This window comes from Sciurus carolinensis, chromosome 2, assembly GCF_902686445.1.
Source record: "Sciurus carolinensis chromosome 2, mSciCar1.2, whole genome shotgun sequence".
Classification (NCBI taxonomy): Eukaryota; Metazoa; Chordata; class Mammalia; order Rodentia; family Sciuridae; genus Sciurus; species Sciurus carolinensis.
This window is the reverse complement of record NC_062214.1, coordinates 26,889,463-26,914,089: the sequence shown is the minus strand read 5'-3', so window position 1 is coordinate 26,914,089 and position 24,627 is coordinate 26,889,463. Positions and strand designations below refer to the sequence as shown.

The following is a 24,627-nucleotide window of genomic DNA, read 5'->3' as shown; positions in this document are numbered from 1 at the left end:
AACAATTTGTGCGGGTCTTTATCAGTGGTGGACTGGAAACGAACTGCTTCTATCTTTCCTTTAGTGGGCTGCTTTCTCGCTTATTCGCTTGTTCCCTAGGCTATGGAGGAAGAAAGGTTTTTTTTTTAGAGAGAGAGAGAGAGAGAGAGAGGCTTTGCATAAGAGAGAAAGAGAGACTTTGCTTAAGAGAGAGACTACACTTTCAGAGATCTATATCTTCTTAGTTCTGCTGCTTCTTAAAGGTGCGTCCTGCATCCTGTGAACTAAGGGTGCGTCTATCTGAGGTGCTTCTTAGTGATGCGTCCCGCGTACTGCGATCTGCCTATCTGTGATCTGCAACCTAAAGATGTGTTCCCAGTTCTCCGCTCTGTGATCTGCCTTCCGCCACTGCCCCTACTCGCTACTTCTATCTGCTTGCCGCTTCTTCTTCTTCCTTTCTGCTAGTGGCTTCTCTCCGCCTCTTGCTGCTAGCTGCTGCTGCTTACTGCTGCTCCATACTGTCGCGTCCCCGCCCACCGCCCGCTTATATTCCCTCCAGGAGGCGGAGGGCAGGGCCATGCCAGTTGCGATCAGGCGAGGAGCCAGCTGTCCCATCACAGCAAGGGTTAAAACGAGCAGGCACAAGCAGGAGCGCTTGGGAACACCTGTGCACGCGTTGTGCGTGTGGACTTAACTGAATACGGCCAGTGATAAATCACCTGAGTGCGCTTATGTTAATTAACTTCCTCACTGCCGATGTGATCAGGCGCTGTTCTGGCTGGCACAGCCCCCAACAGCCCAGTATGAGGAGGATGCTGCTGGAGGACAAGACAGGGAGAGGAGGCATCATGTCCCTGTTTACATAAGTCCTATCACCATGACAACTCCCGCCACTGAGGACTTATCTCCTCAAGGCCAGCCTGAGCAGCCAAGAGAGACCCTGTCTCAAAATAAAAGAAAAAGGGTTGGGGGTATGGTAGAAATGCCGGGGTAGCGCAAGGAATCAAACATGTGCCCAAAAGCAGCTTGGCACGGCAAACTTCACTTCTGCAGAAAGGCAAGCTACTGAAGAAACTCAAGCAAGCAAGCACGCTTGGGCCAGCCTCCGGGGGTTTTATGCCGAAGGCAGCACTGTCCCTTGCTCTGATTGGAGGAGCCTGGGGTTACAGTCTACGCAATGGGCTAATTTTAAAATTGGGGTGGGCAAAGAGAAGGTCTATAGTCAAAATGGCTACATTGGATCTTACATCCCAATTAAGGCTAAATACTTTATTTTGAAAATGAACCATGACCTTTCTATTTCTCACAGGGTACAGCTTGGTGACAGAGTACTTGCCCAGCATGTACGAGGCCTTGGATTCAATCCCCAGCACCACAAAAAAAGAAGTCCAGACAGAACCAGCACACTTCAGCAGATCCAGTACAAAGTGCACGGGACCAGGCCAGACCAACTCCTCATGCTAGATACTGTACCACAGGGACCAGGGTACACAATTCAGACCCAAATCCTGCAAATCTGACCCAAGAAGAACAAGGTTCCCCAGCACACAGGACAATCCGGAGTAGGAAGAAGGGGGAGGAAATGCTGAAATTCTGAGGATTTTGTTTTGAAAAAAGCTCCATTAAACTAAAAGAGAATGGCGATCAATCACAGGGAAAAGTACTTTCTTTGCCCAGACACGCGGCCATATTTGATTTCTGATTTACAGATGGGGTAACAATTTGTGCATGGTGCTGGGAATGGAACCCAGGGCCTCAGGCATGCTAGGCGGAGCCACATCCCCAGTCCCAGGCAAGCACTCACATGATTGTCACAGAGTCACATGGCCTGATCTAGTGAAGCCAAGATTTGAACACAGACAGTGTGGCTGGTCTGGAAGAACCTGGGGTTGCCTTCAATCCAAGTTAAGTCTTCCCTTCCTGAGAGGCAGCCCAAGGGGGCTCCCAACAACGTTACAGAAAAGGAGGACACTCCATACACACATTTTTGCACCATCTGAAGGTGCTACATTTGGACCCCAGGAGATGGCGGTTTAAAGAGCTACCAGGAATCAGGTCTGTTCCCTCCCCGCCCCGCGTGAAGGCTGGCTTTATAATCAATCCCTCTTAAGCAAGCATTGCCCCCTCCATTTCTCTTGCCGGATTCTCCTGGAGAGACAGGAAGCAGCGGGCTCAGCAGGAAGCCATGTTTTATTAGTGCTGGTCGGTGCAGCCAACAGTTGAGCCCCGAGCACAGAGGGGCATTGTACCCCTCTGTTCCATGCTAGTTTGTTGTTGTTGTTGTTGTTGTTTTGCTTTTTTGTCTCCCCTGTATGGTAACATGCATTTGGATTGGGTATTCTACACTATGCAATTGTAACAGTTGCACCATCATTGGGCACAACACGATTTGAGCATCCGCAAAGTTGGCCTGCACCCTGAGTACGCCTGGCCGCCTTTTGTTCTGGAAGCGCATGCGCACTTGGTTGTTGAGCGCTTCTGGTAGCTTTTCTGAGGGTCCAGGGGAGCCCTTACCACACCATGTATCATGGACAACCATGGCTGATAGATGTAGCGTTCACATCATCCTGAGCCCTCCTGCGGTGCTTCCTCACATGGTCCTCTCCACAGCTTTCTGAGGAGAGGATTGCTGCTGACCTCATTCTGCCAATGAGAAAACAGAGGCCCAGAGATGGCAAGTGACTTTGAAGTCTCACAGGACCAGAAAAAGACACACCCAAGGTCTGATCCAAAGTCCAACTGACTTCGGATACACCCTGTGACACGGGTGCTCATCCTCCTCCAAGTGCACTAGACAGGGCGGGGGGCATGGAGTCGTGAAGGTTTTGACACAGGCTTTACAGGAACCATAACCCAAACATGAAAACCGGAAGCGCTGGGACTGGGTCCTTCCTCTTGCACCACCAGCCTTGACTTGTAGTGAAAACTTCCCCAAGTAGCCAGGACCCAAGGAAACAGAAACAGCCTCGTGCACCGGCGGCCCCAGCTCAGACTCCAGCACCCACCAGAGAGCAGAATGCCAGCCAGTCGTGGGAACCACAGGAGGTGCCAGGCACCCTCCGTGACGCCCACCTCCACCCATGTGGCCCACTCACCTCTCTGCTTCCTGCAACTGGCGCTGTTCCTTGTCCTCTCAGGTGAGTGGGATCTGGAACTGAACAGGGTCCACCCTGCTTTGTCCCAGAGAAAGGCACCGAGTGCTCTGGCAGACTCCACCAAGATGGAGTGCAGAGGGGGGCACTGAGAGCTTTCCCAACCCCAGCAGAAGGCGGACCTAGGGTCTCAAGAGACATGGGGAAGAGACTAAGTCCCCAGGCTCTAGGCTCACAGCCACCAGGTTCTGGCTGGAACTTGTGTGCCCATGTCTGATGCCGGAGCTCTGTGAGCCTGTCTCCTCTGTATAAAAATGGGAGCACTTGGGGCACTTTCCCTGGGGAGCCTGTGAATATTAGATATGGAAGTGGTGAAGGTCAGACCTGGACCTGCTACATAATTTGTGGGGCCCAATGCAAAGTGGAAATGCAGGTCTCTTGTTGAAAAAATATTAAGAATTTTAAGACATCAAGAGTCGGGCACTGTGGTACATGCCCAATCCCAGCTACTCTGGAGGCTGAGGCAGGAGGATGGCAAGTTTGAGGCCAGCCTGGGCAAGTTAGGGAGACTTTGTCTCAAAATAAAATAAAAAGGGCTAAGGGTAGCTCAGTGGTAGAGCACTTGCCTAGTATGTGTGAGACCCTGGGTTCCATCCCCAGTACTGCAAAGAGAAAACAAAAAGAATTTTGAAACAAGAATGCAGGGCCTTGGCACTCATTTCTATACTTATTACGGGTGAAAGAGAAAAACATCCAGGGACATCCAGGGACATCCAGGGACAAGGCCAACTAGTGGTGCCAAAGCTACAAAGAGTGTATCATGGGGTTTGGCTGCCATGTCCTGAAGCTAAATGCAGAAGACTGTGATAAAATCTTAAACCGGAACTACAGCTCATAAGCAAGGACAAAAGACCTGGAATTTGAAGGAGTTCATACTCCACCAAGGAGTTCCTAGACCACTCAAGAAAATGGTAGATTCCTACTCACCAGAGGATACTACTAAAACTAAAACTTAGTCCCCGCTAGAGAGTAAGCAAATGACCAGAAGGGGCTATTTCAGGAGAGTGAATGGGTGAGAACCTAGAATCTCCTTGTGAAAGAAATTACATTTAGGAAGTCACTTCATTATACCTCTAGAAACTGAGATCTTGGAACTTGATTGACAGCTGGTTGTTAGCTCATTCTGGAGCAAAATGTGTTTCTTGCTGGCTAAAACAGTTCTGTCTATGGATTTCAACTAGAAGATAAAGGAAGTGACGAAATTTCAGGGAAGGCACGAATCTGACAAAGATATCAGGACTTTTCTTTGGAGCAATCAGAGAGTTGCAACTCCAGAATTCTTTTTCTGCTATTTAAATCAACCGTCCTGCATTTTCTGAGCTCATTCCCAAATATAATTTAGTTATATGTCTTTTGTATAAAGGTGATTTATTAAGGAATTCCTTGAGTGCTATTTAAATGTCTTTGCAAAATATCTACCAATAAATTTAGTCATTCATTTAAAATTAAAAAAAAAAAAAAAAGAATACAGGGCCTTAAGCCAAGCTGTCTAAAGGAATAATAATGGAATGGGAATTATAAGAAAGGTCAGCCTCAAGGGCTAAAAGGACACAGCCAATTTGAAGGTCACAAAGCAAGCCAATATCCTTAACCCTTTTCCAGTACTTGTTTAGCACGGATTTTGATCAGTGCCCCTACCCAGAAGCTATAGAAGCCCCTAGACTAGTACATTTAAGTGGGAAAACTTGCTATCAGCTCCCCTCTCACCTTGGGGGACTTCTCTCTTTTTTCTTCTCACTTGACTAAGTCCTACTCTGCTCACTCTTGCCTTTCATTATTGTCCATGGATTTTATTCTTCAGATTTGTGAGAGAAGAACCCAGAAAGAAATCGGTGAAGCAGAGAATCTAGTTTCATCTCAAACTCCGGTTTCACAAGCCAGGGACCCTGTGTGACAATGCCTTGGCATGTTTGAGACACAGTTAGACTCAAACCCCACCACTGACTAGTTTAAGTGACTTCTCTCTGAGCCTCAGTTTTTCCTATCTGTAGAATGGGGCTAGTAGTAAGACCCCTTCGTGACTTTCCTGGGAGGATTCATCATAACGGGTGGCTGTAATTACCATCAGACCCTAATTTCCCCTAATTCGGGGGCAGGTCTGTTTAGCTGTTGAGTCTTGGGGTTCCTGGGACCAGCTCAACCTCTGAGTCCAGAGTCCTTCTTTCCATCAGGCAGATTCCCTCCACCTCCCATCCATCTGGTCCCCAGCCCCAGGTCCTACTGACTGATCCCAGGAGAGGTCCTAGGGGGTGCACATGTGGGGCCAGATGCTCCCTGGCTCACCAGTCAAGTGACTTACCCAAGTAGGTTTCTTCTGTTGTAAAACGTGAATTATAATTCCCAGTCGCTCATTCCACAAGTACTTTTTTTTTTTTTGGTACCAGGGATTGAACCCAGGGGTGCTTAACCACTGAACCACCTGAACCACTTCCTCAGCATTTTTTTTTTTATATAATTTATTTAGAGACAGGGTCTCGCAAAGTTCCTTAGGGCCTCACAAAGTTGCTGAGGCTGGCTATGAACTCGCCATCCTCCTGCCTCAGCCTCCTGAGCTGCTGGGATTACAGGCGTGCCTCACGATGCCTGACCACAAATACTTTTAACTCATGTTTTAGGCTGAAAACGAATAAATCATAAGTCTCAACTACCCCGAGTCAGAAGTATTCCAAATGATTTTTTGCAAATATTGATTTTTCTACCAGGCTTCCAAAGGTTACCCTCAACAGGGTTCACAAAAGGCAGAGGATGCATGTTATGCCACAAACGTATGTCCTGGAGTGGGGCCACGTTATTCATAAGGGAATGGGAGTAACTGATAGGAATACAGATGAATGGGAAACTCAGGGCACAAAGTTTGGTGACCTTGTGGTGTAGAACCTTGAGTCCTCTAATCTGAGTTCAAATCCTGGCATGACACCTGCTGAATGCAAGTTTCACCTCATGTTTCTTCACCTCTCTAAGCATTAGGTCTTTTTTCTTATTTGAAAAAAAAATGGAGATAATAGCCAGGTGTGGTGGTGCACACCTGTCATTTCAACTGCCTGGGAGGCTGAGAGAGGAGAATCGCAAGTTCAAAGCCAGCCTGGATAACTTAGATGAACCCTGTCTCAAAATAAATAAAATAAAAGGGCTGGGGATGTAGCTCAGTGGTAAAGCAACCTGGGTTCAATCTCCAGTACCATAAGAAAATGGAAATAATAATGGCTTCTGTGTCGTAGAGTCCTTGAGAGGAGTCTGTGTGATAACCCAGGTGCAGAAGAGCCTCCACAGAGGCTCCTTCCCCTCTCTTGGTACCCACTCTAGGCCAAACTCAACAGATCCACCCACTGCAGAACACATTAACGAAACTGCAGATTGTTGAACTCACAGGAGGCGGGAGGATCTTTACAATGAACGTGCTACCACGTGAGCCTGCACCCCTGAGGGGTGACATTTGAGGGTGAAGATCAGGGGCCTTAGAAACAGGCAGGAGGGTTTGAGTGGAGTTTCTGTCCCATTCTTACCGGTGATGTATTAGTGATGTATTAGTGATGCCATCCCAAAGCACCACAACCTGTGGCTTTATCAATAAAAATGTATTTTCTCCCAGCTCACAAGTCTGGAAATCCAAGACCAAGGGATTGGCGAGGTTGGCATCTCCCACCATCTCTCCCCTTGGCGTGTGGATGGCTGTCTTCTCCTTTGTCTTCACCTGATCTTCTTTCTATACATATCTGTTCAAATTTCCTCTCTTTTAAAAGGTCACCAGTTAGATTGAATTAGAAACCACCCTAATGACCTCGCCTGACTCAACACCCTAAGCACAGCCACATTTGGAGGTACTGGAGGTTAGGACTTCGACACAGGCCTTTGAGGAGGGAGGACACAGCTTAGCTTCCAGCAAATAATACTGGGCAAACTGCCCAGTCCTTCCAAGCTCTCAGTTTTCCCTGCTGTAAAATGGGGATAATGCTTCCTGTGGCAGAAGAGTACTGTGAGAAACACTTGAGATAACTGTGAAGTGTCCAGCACATGGTGACCGCTGAGGTTCCCTACTCCTGGCAGATCTTCCAGGAGCGAGCTCTGCTCCTCCTCCTCGGTTGGCTGCTCAGCCCCTCGCCCCTCCCTCTCTCATCCTGAGCAATGGTTCTTGGCTAGATGATGACTGGATGGTTTAAGCTCGACATTGAGGGCTCCAAGGCCTTCCCACCCAGTGACGGGTGTTTCTTCCTCCGTCGGTCATAGGGGCCTCAGAGCAGAGCAGCTGGAGCGAGTGGCAGGTGCTGCAGCCGGAGGGCCCCATGCTGGTGGCGGAAGGTGACACCCTCCTGCTGAGGTGTACAGTGGTGGGCTCCTGCGTTGAGGATATGATAAAATGGGTCAAAGTGAGCTCTCAGGACCAGCAGGAAATTTACAACTTCAAACGCGGCTTCTTCCCTGGCGTGTTGCCGGCGACCCAGCGGACACTGGAGCGTCCTGACTGCGATTATTCCATCTATATCTACAATGTCACCCGGGAGCACACTGGAACCTACCACTGTGTGAGGCCCGCAGGCTCGAGTGAGGCCCTAGCGACAAAGCTGGACGAGGGCACCTCTGTGACCGTGCAGGGTGAGTAGGAGACCCAGCAGGGACCGGGCTCAGTGGCACACAGCAGGAATGATCCCGGCTCCCTCTCACATTCGCTGGCAGCTGGGGCACGTCTGCCTGTGTCTCCTGCCAGGACCCACGTAGAGAGCTGGTAAGGACTCCGGGTCCGCATTTCTTATGGAGATGGCAGAAGCCCAGGGGCCCAGAGGCAACTCCCCAAGAGCCTCCGCGACATTGTGTCTGCTCACAGCCCATTGGCTAGAGCAAGTCACATGGCTCGCCTCCAAGTCAGGGATGAGACGTGTGCTCTTCCACCGAGGCCAAGGCAAGAGAGGACCTGCCATCCTTCCAGAGGGGGGGTCAGGACCTGGGGCTGACCACCTAAGCTGCCCGTTCCCCGGGCAAGCAGTCCCGGTGTCTGCAATTCCTGCCATGACAGCGTGGATACCCAAATCCTGGGTCTGTCATTCATAGCAGTGCGGGTTTTTTGTTTTGTTTTTTTGTTTGTTTTGTTTTGGAAGGTGGTCGCTTATTTGTCTTGGGGTGCGTTTTTTGTCGTTATTTGAGATTACTTTTATTTTTTCTTTTTCTTTCTTGGTACTGGGATTGAACCCTGAAGTGCTCTACCACTGAGCCACCTTCTCAGGCCTTTTTTTTAATTTCGAGACAGGGTCTCACTAAGTTGCTGAGGCTGGCCTTGAACTTGCAGCCTCCTGCCTCAGCCTCCCAAATGCTGGGATTACAGGTGGGCACCACCACCCCCCGCAGCAGTGGGTTCTTAAATGAGTCTCTCCCGCTGAACATATTTCAAGTGCTCACCTTATTAAATAGGAAACAAAATTCCTACTTCACAGCTCTTGTGGTGTTTAAACAGAAGAAAGGCGGCTTGTGAAGACGCCCCCGGTGTCCCTGGCCCCTCCCAAGCTGCAGGGGTACCTTCTCTGGGGCCGTGGAGCCCCCGGGCACCTTGCTTAAACATCTCAGCCACCCCGGGACTTCAGGAAGGGCAGCTGTGAACCCTGCAGAGCTGCGTCTTACCAACCTCGGTCCTCAGTCGACACTCAGGATTCCTTTACTAAATGAATCAGCTAGTGGGCAATGGAGGGATGGGGCGGGGACAGCTGAGGACAGAAGTCCGGAAGGGGGATGGGAGGAGAGCTTGGGGGTGGGGGAATGAGTGGACCGTGAAAGAAGAGAGGGAACTCATCAAAGACCCTCTCTGACTTCAGGACCTGGGGACCCTGAGCCGGACCTGTGGGTCATCCAGCCGCAGGACTTGGTGTTGGTGACCGCAGGAGACACCGCGCTGCTGAACTGCACAGTGCTGGGGGACGGTCCGCCTGGCCCCATCAGGTGGTTCCGGGGGACTGGTGTCAGTCGCGAGGCCATTTACAACTTTGAAGGCCTCTCCCACCCCAACGTGACGGCAGCACGGGCCTCCGAGAGTGACTTCAGTATTCTCCTGCAAGCCGTCTCCACCGAGGACACAGGCATCTACTACTGTGTAAAGTTTCAGAGGAAATCCAACAGACAGTACCTGTCCGGGCAGGGGAGCAGGCTGAGGGTGCAAGGTGAGGCAGCTTGCCTAGGACAGGTGTCCCAAAGGAGCTCTTCGCCACATCCCAAAGAAGCCGGCCCTTCCTTAGCCTCCATGTCATTGTGAAAGCTGTTCCCTCAATCTGGAACACTTTCTCCTTTTCTCGGGAAAACTCCTACTCATCCTTCAAAGCCCAGTGCAAACAGCCCCTCTTCTGTGAAACTTTTTTACCCTTCTCGCAGAGAAAGTTAACTTCTCGTGTCTCTGGGCTCCATCAAACTTTGTCTAGACCATTAAGAATCTTTTAAATGTCTGTCACATGCCTGTTGAGTGCTCTGCACTGTACTTAGTGCTGGAGATGCTGCAACGAAACAGACATTGGCTGTAACCCAGAGATGCTCAGGCAGAAGGTCTGACTGGTCCTTTATAGTTTCAGGGTTTGACTTGTAGCCCCAACCCAGGAACTGGCAGGTGTATACTGGCGACCCCAGCTCTTAGCACAAGGGCTCAGGAAGTGCCAGGGGAGAAAGGTAAGATGTATTCTGCCTCTCTCCCTACAGCAAAGCCCCCGTCTCCCACAGAGACCGATGAACCTGCCGTTCAGATATCTCCGACAGGTGAGTATACCTACCTCCAGGGGAATGAATGAGTCCCCGCCCCCAGGCAGCCTGGACACAGATGGCTTAGCCACAGCAAGGGAGCAGTCCAGACTTCCAGGGTTCATCTGAGTCCAAGAAAAACCCCCGCACTCCATCTCAGCTGCAGAGCGGGGAACCCAGAGAAGCATGTCACAGCAGCTTAACCGAAGAAAGGGCTTTTTAGGAGCCAGGATTAACTGAGGCGTGGGCAGTCTTGCAGGAGAGGCAGGGAGCCCCCGTGATTCAGAGTGGGAGGCTGCGTTGAGACCGTGTATAACAGCACTGCAGAACATGACTTCCTGGCCTGGCCTCTTGGTCCAGGTCCCTTCCAGCTGTGTGAGGTGGGTGGGTGGGTTGCCTTGCTCTTTGGATCTCTGCTGACTTTGTGAACAAAGAGGAGAGAGGACTAAGAATCAGAGAGGCTGCTGGGCAGAGTGGTGCCCACCTGTGATCCCAGCGAGTTGGGAGGCTGAGGCAGGAGGATTGCAAGTTTGAGGCCAGACTCAGCAACCCAGCAAGACCCTGTCTTAAAATAGAATTTTAAAGTATCTCTAAGAAGGAAGGAAGGAAGGAAAGAGAGAAAGAGAGAGAGGGAAGGAAGGAAGGAAAGAAGGAAGGAGAGAGAGAAAGAACAAAAGAGGAAGGGAGGGAGGGAGGGAGGGAGGAAGGAAGGAAGGAAGGAAGGAAGGAAGGGCGGGCGGGCTAAGGAAAGAAACGCATCAGCCCACCTCATGGGCTCCAGTGAGATCCCAGGTGTTAAATTCCCAGAAGTGTCGGGTGTATCACCTGTTAACTCTCTGAGGCACTCAGTGACCAAAGGGGCTTGGGGTGGAGGTGACCGTTAGCCTCCCTGTCGCGTGGCCCTGTTCCTGCCATCATGGGAGCCAGACCACCTGGGTCTCGTCACTTCTTTTTCTTTGTGCACATGTTTGGGGGACCGTGTGGTGACTGAGTCCACGTTTGCTGTGTGCACACACAGCCCTGAGCAAACCACTCCCCCGCTGGGTCTGTCGCCTCATCTGTAGAAAGTGGATCCACCTGCACGGCAGGCTTCGTCTCCGGGTTCGATTAGGCAGTTGGGAAGTGTCTGCTCAGGGCTGAGGCAGAGGGACTGAGCAGCCATGAATGACAGCAGTTTGCTATGATGATCCGAGGTCAGGGGTGCTGCTGAGATGACACAGGCACGGGCAGCAGGCAGGGCTTCCCTGGGCCTAGGACATAAGGAGGAATGGCCTTTGTTCTCTCGCCCAGTGTGGAAAGGACCTGGCCCAGGGGTGCTACAGCAGCACCATCGCCCAGGGACAGCGCTGGGGTGCAGGCACTGGGGCACCCCTGGGATCCTGCCTGAGCTCTGCCCTCTGCCCCCAGGCCTCCCGTCTGTGCCCATGCTTGTGGTCCTGGGGCTGAAGTCAGTGACCTTGGCTGCACTCCTACTGGCCCTGGCTGCCTGCCGGCAAAGAAGGCTTCAAGACCCCAGGCCCAGCGGAGGCGGGCACAGCTTAGCATGGGGAAAGCACATGAGTGACAGGCCAGCCCCAGAGTACATGCTCTGAGTTGGAGACAAGCTCCTCAACCTCCAATCCCAGCCTCCAATGCCAGCCTCCACATGCCCCCCAGGCCTGAGGACAAACTCCTAGATCCCATCACCTGGTTGCAGTCACCTGGTGAAATTCTCCCCTTGGCGCTGGGCTCCCATCCCATGTGCGCGTCTCTCTCCTCTCAGCCTTCGAGTCCTCCTCGTCCTTCAAGCCCTCAAACCTGCTGCAGCCTCTTCCTGAGAGCCTCCCTCCCTCTGTGCCTTCCCATGTCTTTCTTGTCCTTCAAGACACAACTCAGAGTCTTCTTCCCGGGTTTCCCTGGGCATCTGAGCTCACCCAGCCACAGGTGGTGCCTCTCCGTTCACATCCCTGTCTCGCAGCTCCTCCTCCTTCCCTTCCCAGCGGGGCTGGCTTGGTGCGATAATTACGATGCAGGTTCGGGGGGCGGGATCTCTCAAATAACAGCGGCTTAAACCTGAAGAAAGTTGATTTCTCTAGGAAAATCTGACCACAAGCCAATCAGGCCACATAGGAGCTCCCTGGTATGCAGACTCCTTGACCTCGATGCTACCAGGCCCACATTCTATAGGAAGATGTCAGGAAGCAGAATATGACCTTCTCCTTTAAGGGCACAGTCGGGAATTTGCCCACCTCGCACCTCATTGGCTGGAAGTTGGTCACATGGTGGGTGTTCAGGGATGCTATTGGCGGAGGCAAGGTATAAGAAGGCTGCTGCTGGAGGACGAGACAGGTCGAGTCCCTGTTCGCAGTAAGCCTCATTACCGCGACAGCTCCTGCCACCAATAGGAGTGAAGTGGGCAGTATTCTAATTGAGTTTTCTAAAGTAACCGATAGGGGGAAAGTGGACACTACGCTGATCAGGTATCATAAGGTGACCAATGGGGACAAGTGGGGAAGGTCTCCAAACAGGTCCGCATAGGGAAGAGACCGCCTCACAGCCCAGCACAAAAGACACTAGCATCCAGACATGGGGCCCTGGACCTCGCTCTAGCTCACCCAGCGCTACTTCACCTCCACCTTCAACAAATCTGTGTGTCTTGCTCGATTCTTTGTACCGGACACCAAGGACCTGGACCCCAGCTAGACACCCTGATAATAACAGTCACCCCTAGCTGCAAGGAAGGCTGGGGATTGGCATGTTTATTCTGGCAGACAGGTGCTCAGTGGAAAATTTTCATTAGAGGACTGGAGGGTAGATATTAAGGAATAACCGGTGAGGTCCAGGTCGGTGGTGGACAGGCAGCCTCTTACTGGCTTGTGGAACTCCTGAGTTCAATTCCCAGCTGCACCACCACCTCTTTCCACCATCACCTCCACTAGGGAGCATAACGTAGGTAGTGCAGCAGTTCCCAAGAAGAGTGGTTTTGCAATTCCGGAGGCTGAGGTAGGAGGATCACAAGCTTGAGGCCAGCCTCAGCAACTTACAGAGGCCCTGTCTCAAAATAAAAAATTAAAAGGTCTTTGGATGTAGCTCAGTGGTGGTAAAGGGCCCTGGATTCAATCCCCAGTACCAGAAGAAGAAGAGGGAGGAGGAGAAGGAAGGGAGGAGGAGGAGAGTGATTTTGCACCCCACCACCCCTCACATGGGACTTTTTGGCAATGCCAGACATTTTTAATTGCCACAATTTAGGAGTTTCTAGCGCCATCTAGTGGTAAGAGGCCGACAGTGCTGCCAAGCATCCTCTCATGCACAGCGGTGGGGTGGGGACATCAATAGTGCTGAGAGCGAGAGACCCTGATGCAGGAGACAGTGTGCACGCCTGGAGGGAGACACGCCCTGTCTCCCCGCCCTCACTGTGGGCTCCTGGTGGCTAATCAGTCACTTCACCTCGTGGAGCCTGGAAAATAATCCTGTGGACGCTGGGGAGGTTCAGAAGGGGTTCAGTCTCATGTGAATCCCCTTTTCTCTGCCCACGCAAACACTCATTTGCATCTACACCGAAGGCAGTTGATCAATCTGGACGTTTTTTGTTATAATGAATAGAGAAACAGCTTGAACTAAGCCAAAGAGGACACTAATTGAGTCTGAGAATTGAATAAATGATTGCATTTGCAGACCTCAGAAAGGGAAGGAAGTCGGGTTAATTATGGCCTCTCCCAGCGACCCATGTCCTCATCTCTGGAGTTTGTGACGTTGCCTTACATGGAAAAAATGTGGGGGGAGGGGGCTTCGCGGGTGTGATTGAATTAAGGATCGTGGGATGAGGCCATTATCCTGGAGCACCTGGCTGGGCCCTAAATGCCATCGCAAGTGCCCCTGTAAGAGAGAGAAACGGAGGGACACCTGATGCAGAAGAAGAGCAGAGAGCGATGGGACCAGGACGGGAATCCATCCGGGTGGTGTGACCACCGGGGAAGCAACGGTCGGCAGCGCCCGCAGCTGGAAGAGCCAGGCAAGACTCCCCCAGAGCCTGCAGGCAGCAGGGCCCGGCGGACACCTGCTCTCAGACTCACGTCTGCCCAGAACTGGGGCTGGGGCTGGGGCTCGGCGGCAGAGCCCTGGCCCAGCACAGGAGAGACACTGGGCTCGATTCTCAGCACCGCATAAAGATAAATAAAGAAAGGTATTGTGGCCATCGACAGCTAAAAAATTAGTAAGAGAACAATGGGGAAAATAAACGTCTGTCTTCTTAAACCACCGAGTTTGTGAGAATTTGTCACGGGAGCCCCACGAGGCCAGGAGCCCCAGCGAGCATGGGGCCAGGGCCCCCAGGTAACCGCAGGGCATCCTGAGCAGCCCCTGCGAGCGCCTTCCCCTGCAGGGCCCCGGCTGAGTCCGTCCCTCTTGCCTCCTCTGACTTCATCTCCCACCTCACTTACGATGAGGTCATTCTGGCGACCGCTAGGGCCGCGGCCACCCAAGCTCCCTGGTCCCAGGGCCTCCTCACCTTTCCTTCCGAGTCCTCCCAGGCCATGCCGCCCTGAGGGCACCTCCGCCACTCCAAGCCCTCGGGGCCACTTGCGTTTTCTTCATTGCTGCCTGGGAAGAAAGAAAACCAGGCACAGTGGTGCACGCCTGTCCTCCCAGGAACTCAGGAGGCTGAGGCAGGAGGACCACAGTTTCAAGGCCAGCCTGGATGACTCAGCAAATGAAATGAAAATAAAAAGGGCTGGGATCTTGCTCCGTGCTAGAGCAGCCCGGGTCCCAACCCCAGTTCTGAAAAAAGAAAAAAAAAAGTGTGTAGGAGTGTGTGTGTGTGTGTGTGTGTGTGTGCGCGCGCGCGCTCGCCCTGTGTGTTTAATTCCTTGGTAGTTGTTAATCATCCCCACTAGAATTTGAGCTTCCCAAGTGCAGGGACCTCATTTGCCACATTGTGGCTCTCTTCATTCAATCCTATAAAAAGGCTGCAGGCTGCCCCTATGCGGGCCCTAGTCAGCAGGTTGAAAATAAAACGGGAAAATCCTCTCTCAGAACTTACCTCCTGTTGGGGGCAGACAGACAATGAGCAAGTGAACATAGATACCTAATGTCGCATGATAGTTCTGAGAGCAATAACAAGGCCAAATGAAGGGGACGGAAGGTACCAGGGCAAAGAGGAGGTGATGCTGTCTTATGAGTGCTTTAGAGTGGTCAAAAGAAACCTCCTTGGTAAGACCCGAAGGCAGGGAGGGAAGGAGCCGTGCAGATATGCTTAATAGTTACAAGGAACAGCAAGTGCAAAGGCCCTGAGGCAGGAGCGTGCTTGACAGGGCACAAGAGCAGCAGACATCAAGCTTTAGACCCCTATGAGCATCTAGAGGATGCACAAGGTAGAGGTGAAGTTCGTGGCCTTGGGATTCTGTCTACACATATTCCAATTGTCCACTTATGTCCAAGGGGACTTTGTTTCTCTCCGTTTCCTACTCTGTAAACTGGCAATAACATGAGTACCTCCTTCATTAGGTAGCTTTGAGGCTGAAATGCATTGGTGCACGTGAGACATTCATTGCACCTGGCACAGGGGAATCACTGATCACTGTCCTTATGATTCTGTGAGGCGGTGACGACATCATGATGCGTCGTGACTGGAAACTGCAGTCTCCACCCGCCACGTGGCGGAGACAGGGACCACGCTGCCTGGGCCCCTCCTCTTGTGACTTCAGCCACCAGCGGGCCCTGCCTCTCCTCAGGTGCAACTGGAAAATCTCAGAGAAAGTGGACCCCGTTCAAGAACTCGTGGGGACCGGGCAATGGGCGGGAGGGAAGTGGTCCCCAGAGACGTGGAGGAGGAGCTGGAGAGTAAAGCAAAGGGTAGGCCATGCCGGGCCTTGGGGGGGACTCAGCAAAACCTGAGGTGGGACGGGAAGGGACACGAAGACTCTCAGTCCAGTTGCTTTGGGGCCTGGGTGCCGCCTGAGCGAGAGGCCACTGGAGACAGAGAAGGGGGCAGGCCTCATGTCCTGCTCGGGCCTCGGGATCTAAACGGTGTGGTCGGGGGCTGCACCTCAGGCCTCCCGCGTCCGAGGTCTGCTCCTTCCCCTCTCTGTCCTCTCCCTTCCTGTGCCTCTTCCTCCCCCAAGGAGCCTTCATCAGGTCTACCCAGGGCCTGGCCTCCGTGGCAACTTCCTGTGAAAGACACGTCTATTTGCATTGCTCTCCTCTGAACGTGAGAACCCCATTCCCACTGCAGATAAGCACCAGAGCTAGGGCATGCACGCCTGTAATCCCAGTGACTTGGGAGGCTGAGGCAGGAGGATCGCAAGTTCGAGGCCAGCCTCAGCAATTTAGCAAGGTCCTAAGCAACTTAGTGAGACCTGTCTCAAAAAATAAAAAGGGCTGGGGATGTGGCTCAGTAGTTAAGTGCCCCTGGGTTCAATCCCCAGTACAAATAAAAAGAAGAAAGAAAGAAAGCATGATATATTTACACAATGAAATACTATTCAGCCATAAAGAATGAAATTCTCTCATTTGCGGCAACATGAATGCAACAGGGGAACATTATTTTGAATGAAGCCAGACGGGGGAAGACAAGTACCATATGTTCTCACTCCTTGAAGGAAACCAGTAAGTCAACCTTGCAGAAGTGAGAACAAAACAGCAGTAACTAGGATGGGGGAGGGCAAGAGAGAGGGGGGATGGGAAGAAATCAGGAGGGACTGTTAGAGCTTGGGAAGAATGCCAGGGGGAGGGAGGCCCAGAGTAGAAGAGGGGTGGTTGGGCACATTTAATGCACGACGTAGGCATGTTTGGAAATACATATTAGTGATGATCATCAGGGAAAAACCAAGACTGCTGCACCCTCCCCTCAAGAGCCGGGCTTAGGTGTAGCCCTTGGGTTGGGGAAGCCAGGCTGACCAGGCCTAGTTGAGCACAGCATTGTTCTGAACTCTCTATAAATGTCCCTGTATGTGCACACACTCCTCCACAGATCATTCCCAGCCTTGATTTCTGGTTCAATGCCTGAGGTCTATCCAGGTGGACTACCTGACACGCTAGTTCATTCATATGCATGGTTGTATAGTATTCCTCTTTTTTTCCTTTTTCTTTTTGCAGTGCTGGGGATTGAACCCAGGGCCCTGTGCTTGCAAGACAAGCACTCTACCAACTGAGCTATATCCCCAGCTCAAAAGCATTCTCTTTTTTTAACCTTTATTCGTTTATTTATTTTTATATGGTGCTGAGAATTGAACCCAGTGCCTCACATGTGCTAGGCAAGCGCTCTACCCCTGAGCCACAACCCCAGCCCCTAGTATTGCTTTGTAGTCGTGTATTTGTGAATTGCACTGATGGATGGAAACCTAAGTCATTCCAGAATCTCACCGTCACCCTCACTGGTTCTTTGTGTTCGGGTGTACACAGGCACGTTTCCCTAGTGCACACCCACAAGGAGAATCAACAGGTTAACAACTCTGCGGGTTGTGCCGAGCTGGATTCCAATTGTTACAGTGCCCCTTCTCAGACCCTCTGGGTCCCTATTCTTGCCTCCTGTTTCTCTTCTGGCTGCCTCAAGCCTGTCTGCATGAGCAGCCTAGGCATGACCTATCAGAGAGGTGAGACTTCTTTCCAGAAAAGCCAAGGCCTGTGACCAAGTGTCTGGAAGTGGGTTAAGCTGGTCTAAGCCAGTTTCCATACCATGTCGGCAGGGGCTTGCCCTCCACGCTTCATTGGAGTGCATTTCCATGGTGAACCTCCCACCTACCACCAGCTGACAGTTGACAATCTCTATGGCAACCGCTAGAACGGGCCAAATATGGTCAGTTATGGGGGCCGGGCAGAGTTCTTGGAGACAAAGGGTACCTTCCTGGTAACATCATAAATATTTTTGCACATTCACCTGCCTGCTTGGTGCCCCCCACCCCCAACTATACAACCCTACTCCTTTTGCCTCCTGAGGCCGGGGACATGCTTTAAGAGCAAATTCCCAGTCCCCCCACCCACCCACCTTCTCTGCCCATTGAGTAGACGTCACTCTGTCTGGTTGTCCCCCTGTGTCATTATTTTTTTTTATGATCGGTTTGTGTTTATTAAGCTGCATAATTTTTACAACATAATTTTAAAGCATCTCCTGTTACTTGGTGATCTGTCCCAATTTAGAAATGCTTTCTCCCATGTGCCAGAGAATTCAATACAAAACCACCTTTGAGGTAGTTGAAGTTAGACATTTGGGCAAAGATGGTAAGTGCTACAGTTTGGATCTTGAATGTCCCATGTGCTAAAGGCTTGGTCCCCAGGATGGTGCTCCTGGGATGTGGCAGAATCCTAAGGAGGCGAACCCTAGTGAGAGGCTTTAGGTCATTGCAATGTGCCCTCAAAGGGGATTTGGGACCCCAGCCTCCTCTCTCTCTCTCTCTCTCTCTCTCTCTCTCTCTCTCTCCCTCTCTCTCTCCCCCCCTCTCTCTCTCCCTCTCTCTCTCCCTCTCTCTCTCTCTCTCTCTCTCTCCCTCTCTCTCTCTCTCCCTCTCTCCCTCTCTCTCTCTCTCTCTCTCTCTCTCTCCCTCTCTCTCTCTCTCTCCCTCTCTCTCTTCCTGGCCATAAGGTAAGTACTTTGCTCCACCAGGCACTCTCCATCACTGCCCTCGAACACACTCACTAGAGGCCCAAAGCACTGGTTCTGCCCAGTCTTGAACTAGAACCTCCAAAACTATGAGGTAAAATAAACCTTTTCTCTTCATAAGTCAATTATCTCAGGTATATAATTATAGCCACAGAAAGCTGATTAGTAGGAGTGGCTCTGGAGCAGCCCGCAGCCCAGCCCTCAGTCACCCTGCGGCCACACCCCTTCGTGCACGGGCTCAGAGTCAGAGTCCTGATTCCCAAATCAGATATGTCCTGTTAACAAGCAAGGGTACGCGCTCCCACCCCACACTGCCCCCGGGTCAGAGACCCAACAACTCCACAGCAGGCATAACCGGGTTCGTCTGAGCAGACCCTTCGCACTCCCTCTCCTCCCTTTCTTCTTCCCTTAAATGCTGTCGTTTCCTGAGGACACTAAGGTCCAGAAAGGGCAGAGGCTGAACCAATAGGGCTGTCTAGATTGCCCCAGAGCCGCACTGAATGCAGCCCTCAGCAGAGCCTTGCTCTGCGGTCAGAGCACCACCTTGGCGTTCACCAGCCCTGGCTCCCAACAGGCGGCTCGCTGCAGCTCAGAGCGCGTCACTGTGGCCACCAGGTCCAGGCTGATGCACCTCCAGACCGACCCCAGGGAGGCCTTGGGCTGTGGCATGCTCTTCCCTGCCCCCTGCACCCCGCATGGCACCACCGTGCACCCAGGGGTGAAGCCCCCTTTTTAACGATCTCAACTCCCCTACCCAGCTACAAATTCACCGTCTCCAGGACCAGAGAGCAGTCCCTTCTACCATCATGTCCGTAGTCTCATAAAGACATGGCTCCATGACATGCCAAGTGGAAGTTCATGGTCCTTTTTTTTTTTTAATTTTTTTTTATTCTTACAGACTGCATTTGGATTCATTGCACACAAATGGGGTACATCTTTTCGTTTCTGTGGTTGTGCACGACGTAGATTCACACCGTTCGTGTAATCATGCATGTACATAGGGGGTGATGCCCCCATGTCATGACTGACCCTGCTCCAGAGCAAGGGAACCCAAGAAGCCAGGCAAGGTGGTACAAGCCTGTAATCACAGCAACTCCGGAGGCTGAGGCAGGAGGCTCACAAGTTCAAGACCAACCTCAGCAACTTAGTGAGGCCCTGAGCAACTTAGGGAGACTCTGTCTCTAAACGACATATAAAAAGGACTGGGGATGTAGTTTATCAGTAGATTGTCCCTGGGCTCAATGCCCAGGACAAGAAACAGAAAACTGAGGAGGGAGCAGAAGAGGAGGAAAAGAGAAAGAGAGAGAGAGAGATGAGGAAAGAACCCCAGGATTTGGGAAATCGCCAGTGACAGGACGCTTGGCGCACCCTCCATCCAACGCAAGACAGCTCTGTTTGCCTGGCAACCCTGCCCGTGTTTCCTGGCCAGACTTGTAAAATAGTTGACAGTTGCCATTCGGTTTGGACCGGGTCTCACCATGCCTGGAATCGAATTGCGAGGTGGGGGTTCAGGACGCCAAGATGGCTGAGGCAGGGAACAGTGAGAAGCCCCTGGAGGACAGGACAGGAGATGAGGCTTCGGTCCCCGTCGACCATCAATCCCATTGCCGTGACAACCCTGCCACGGGATCGGTACTCTAAAGTGACCAGTGGGGGTGAAGTGGACAGTATTCTAATTAGGTTCACCAGGCAGGGTGGTGAAAGCCTATAATCCCAGTGACTCCGGAGGCTGAGGCAGGAGGATTGTAAATTAGAGACCAGCCTTAGCAATTTAGCAAGACCCCAAGCAACTTAGCAAGACCCTGTCTCAACATAAAAAATAGAAAGGGCTGGGGATGTAGTCAGTGGTTAAGTGCCCTTGGGTTCAATCCCTGGTACCCAAAATCAACTAATTAACTAACTAACCAATGGGGGTGGGGAGTGGACACTATTCTAATCAAGTAGTAAAGGTGACCGATGGGAGCAAACGGGGAAGGTCTTCAGTCAGGTCCACGCAGGGAAGAGACCGCCTTACAGCCCAGACTCTGGGCCTCAGCCTCCTGAGTTCCTGGGATGAGCCTGGGCCCCCAGCCTCTCTTGCTCGGCCCCCTCTGCTGTACCCAACCAAGTGCTACTTCCACCTTCACCTTCGGCAAATCTGCACTTTGCCTGTTGTTTGTGAGTGCCTTGCTCAGGGCTTTGTTTGGGACGCCAGGGACCTGGACCCCACCTGGACACCCCAACTGTAGCAACCCCCCAGCACTAGTATTCCAGAGACAAGTGTTGGTGGCAGGAAATCAGGAAGATAAGGAGACTAGATCCCAGTGACTCAGCAGCCAGAGGCAGGAGGATCACAAGTTCAAGGCCAGCCTGAGCAATTCAGTGAGGCCCCGTCTGAAGGACATGGAAATGACAACCCCCGAAACAGTGGCCTGGGAAGAGGGAGCGAGGAAGAAGGCGGAACACCGATAACATCCATCCTTCCCCAGGGGCAGGACAATCCCTGGGAGTTAGCAAACGTCACCCAGGGACAGGACAATCCCTGGGATGGAGATTTCCCATCAGGCCTATCTCTGGGAATCTCTGGGACAATCTCTAGGAAGAAGCCAAAACACTGATCCTTCCCCCACGTAAATCCTTTCCCAGTGACAGGGCAGTAGACCCTGGAGGGAAGGAGGTGAGGGCTGCGTGCTGAGCTCTGGACCCTCCATCCTTGCCCAGTAAAAACAAATTCCAAATTCTCGCCACCTGTTTCCTGAGAGCTGATAAGTTCCGTTAGCGTCTTCTGCGGTGAAGTCACTTCTCAGTGTGACCTGTATAAGCACAGATTCCTCCCGTAACTGGGAGCCATCTTCTACCCAGAAAGTGAGTCCATCCCATGCCTGACTCTGCTGCTGAGTAAAAGACAGAACTGATCCATGAAATCTGCTCCTGTCCCGGTTATTCGTACTTTCATTATGGTGCCGGAACCATTTTGGTTATTTTGCTTACACTGTCTCAAAATAAAAAATCATGGGTTTCAATTCCCAGTACTGCAAAAAGGAATGATGATGATTCTTATTAACAATAATGATAACAGAAGAAGATAAAGAGGCTAGCTCAAATCCTCAAAGGCCAAGGAGCGCGAAGGATTTTCTTGGGGAGGGGAGGAGCGTGTGAGGCTGGGGACTGGCTTGTGTCTTCTCCAGAGCATCGTGATAGATTCCGACCCCGGCGTCTAATTACTAAGGACAGGTGTTACAAAGGCCGCCTGGGTGCTGTGAATCTGAAAAGGCGAAACTGGGCACAGGGGCACATGCCTATGATCCCCGTGCCTCGGGAGGCTGAGGCAGGAGGATCGTACGTTCAAGGCCAGCCTCAGCAAGTGGGTGAGACCTTGTCTCAAAATAAAAAATAGAAAGGACTGGGAATATGGATCAGAGGTATAATGCCCCTGGGTTCAATCCTCACTGGCCGAAATATAAAATAAAATAAAAAATAATATAGCGCTTTAGCAGCTCACTCCAGGTAGGGCTTCTCGTCAGCCACAGGGCTAGGCAGGGGCGGGAGGGCAAAGGGACAGGGGAGCAGAGGGCAGGTGGGAGGGCGCCCCTGCCCCGTCCTGCTGATGACCAGTCTCTCCTCGCTGGCTGGCCCACCGCACTGCTGTTTTATTATGGTCGTCCTGCATTGGTTTGGGGAAGCCGTGAGGAGAGGAATAGTCCCCGCTTTGCGTGGTGGTGGGGCAGGGAAGGGGACAGGGGCTGGCAGATTCTGTGCAGGAGTCTCTGGAGGGTCCAGTGTCATCTTGTCATGGGAGAAAAGATGTCTTCGGAGAAGGGTCCGAGGAGGCCCAGAGGAGAAGGGGAACTCAACTCAGGACCCACGGGGTTCTTGGCATTCGTGACAGAAAAGAATTTCAGCAGGAGCCGGACAGAAGCAGAGACAGAGGTCTGTGTACCTAGGACGGCAGCTGCACCTTGGGGGCGCGGGCGGGCAGTCAGGAGTGAGAAGCAGCCCTGCCTGGGGCTGGGGCTCCAATATTCATAGGAAGGCTGTACCAGGAGCCCGACTGGGGGTGGATCCAGGGTGGGGCCCCACGATTCACGTGCTCTCCTGCGCTTGTGTATTTTTCTCATTTTACAAGGGCAGCGTGGGCCAGGGTCGCCTCTGCGTTTTCTGCATCTCAGAGGCTTGATTTTGCATTTCAATGACCTGAGGGTGTTGCCCTTAAGATTGACATTTCTCTCCCCCTCTCCAAAATCCCTGTCTCAATCTGAGCCGGCTATAGCTGGCACCTGCTGGAGGCTCTCCCTTGGCTGCTGATTGATGGACGGAGGGCCAAATTCTTGGAGGACTCCACAGGGAGGCCCGAGGGGAAGTTGACGCTGGGGACACAGTCTCCGCCCTCGATGAAGCCATCACTAGTGAGAGGCAATAGGAGGGTGACAAGGAAGGATGGGGTGGGGCTGGAGGTGAGGCTGGGGTGGGCAGGCAGGTGGGATGAGACCGGAGGGGGCTGGGGAATGGGCTGGACGGGTTAAGGGCTGGGTGGGTCGGGAGGTGGTGGTGGTGGGTCTACAAGGTGGGCCGTGAGGCTGAGGGTGTAGTGGCTATGGAATTTGCAAGTGGTGCCGAAGCAGAGTCTTCTGCACCCACACACCCGGGTCTGTTCGGGACACTTGGATCTCAGTGTTCTGTAATCGTAGTTTCTAGTTCAGGTCCTCACATCCGCTTCTGGTCCAATTCCTAAATTCTTCCAGGTAGATCATCTGGAGCTGCCTGCAGAAGCCAGACGAAGGAATTGCGATCAGCCACCTGATCAAGGCCAGCCTCAGCAACTTTGAAAGACCTTAAACAACTCAGTGAGACCCTGTCTCAAAATAAAAACTAAAAAGGGCTGGGGATGTGGATCGGTGGTTAGGCACCTCTGGGTTCAATCCTTGGAGCAAATTAATTAATTAGCTAATTAACTAATCTGTGGCAGGAGAGGCAGAGTGGTACAGTGGTTAGGAACACAAGCTCGAGAGACCCAAGATGCCTGGGTTCAGGACCATCTGGAAGTCTGGGTTCCCACATCTGTACAATGGAAATGACAGTAATAGAACTCGCTCCACAGGTTGTCAAAAGGATGAGCGAGTTAGTGTACCTGAGGCTCTTTTAAGAGTAGCTGGGGTATAGTAAGTGCTCAGTAAACCTTAAGGGCTAGGTAGTGTTACGGGGAAGGTTGTCCCAAGGTTTCTGGACACCGCATAAGGGATCCCCTAGTCTAAGGAAGAGCTCCCCCCAGTGGCACAAAAGTGAAGAACTCCTCTCGCCAGGAGTCCTCATGAGAGCGACATCGTCTCTAAACCCTGCGTGGCCATCCCTGACGCACCGCCGTGATTGATACCCAGGGAAGGCAGGGCGACCTGGAAGTTCAGCTACTTCCTTAAGATCAACATGGGCTCCAAGCAGATACAGCAAATCCGCATGTCCCTCCGGGGAAGGCTGTGGCGCTGACGGGCAAGAACACCGGGATGCGCGAGGCCCTTGGAGGGCATCTGGAAAACAACCCGGCTCTGGAGACAGTGTCGCCTCATGTCAGGGGGAACATGGGCTTTGTGCTCACCTAGGAGGACCTCGCTGAGATCAGGGACATACTGCTGGCCAGCAAGGTCCCAGCTGCCGCCCGGGCTGGTGCCACTGCACCATGTGACGTCACCGACCAGCCAGAATACTGGTCTCGGGCCCGAGAAGACTTCCTTCTTCCAGGCTTTAGGCATCACCACTGAAATCTCCAGGGGCACCATGGAAATCCTGAGTGACGTGCAGCTGACACGGAGACAAGGTGGGAGCCGGCGAAGCCACCCTGCGGAACATCTCCCCCTTCTTTGGGCTGATCACTCAGCAGGTGTTTGACAACGGCAGCATCTCCAGCCCTGAAGTGCTCGGCCTCGCGGAGCAGACTGCACGCTCGCTTCCTGGCCGCAGTGTTGCTGGTGTTTGTCTGCAGTTTGGTTATCCAGCTGTTGCGTCAGTGCCCATTCTATCAGCCGTGGGTACCGGAGGGCCCTGGCTTTGTCCGTGGAGACCGAGTACACCTTCCCACCTGCTGAGAAGGTCAAGGCCACCTTGGTGGATCCACCTGCCCCAGTGGCTGCTGCTCCTGCTGCTGCTCCTGCTGCTGCGGCCCCAGCCAAGGTTGAGGCCAAGAAACAGAATCGGATGAGGATATGGGATTTGGTCTCTTCGACTGACCACCAAAAAGCAGCAACTCAG

The 24,627-nt window shown here is 52.3% G+C and overlaps 1 protein-coding gene and 1 pseudogene across 2 annotated transcripts; both read left to right on the top strand.

Annotated features, from left to right (window-relative positions):
- Positions 1 to 346: 346 nt before the first annotated feature.
- Sirpb2 (signal regulatory protein beta 2) lies at positions 347 to 12,882 on the top strand. Of its 2 annotated transcripts, XM_047541731.1 has the most exons (6): positions 347 to 368; positions 3,054 to 3,116; positions 7,356 to 7,721; positions 8,930 to 9,271; positions 9,798 to 9,854; positions 11,244 to 12,882. In XM_047541731.1, the coding sequence occupies exons 1-6, from the start codon at positions 347 to 349 to the stop codon at positions 11,426 to 11,428; spliced, it is 1,035 nt and encodes a 344-aa protein (XP_047397687.1). In that variant the 3' UTR covers positions 11,429 to 12,882. The 2 variants fall into 2 exon arrangements, with proteins under 2 accessions (XP_047397687.1, XP_047397686.1); XM_047541730.1 differs by lacking the exon at positions 347 to 368 and having other exon boundaries at positions 2,970 to 3,116.
- A 10,926-nt stretch (positions 12,883 to 23,808) lies between these two features.
- LOC124977955 (60S acidic ribosomal protein P0-like) lies at positions 23,809 to 24,605 on the top strand (annotated as a pseudogene).
- The last annotated feature ends 22 nt before the right edge of the window (positions 24,606 to 24,627 follow it).

Excerpts from the sequence above, each read along its gene's own strand:
- Sirpb2 (XM_047541730.1), top strand. The coding sequence starts at position 2,996 with ATGCCAGCCAGTCGTGGGAACCACAGGAGGTGCCAGGCACCCTCCGTG. Across the intron at positions 3,117-7,355 it reads GCTGTTCCTTGTCCTCTCAG|GGGCCTCAGAGCAGAGCAGC; the intron begins GTGAGTGGGATC and ends CGTCGGTCATAG. Across the intron at positions 7,722-8,929 it reads CACCTCTGTGACCGTGCAGG|GACCTGGGGACCCTGAGCCG; the intron begins GTGAGTAGGAGA and ends CTCTGACTTCAG.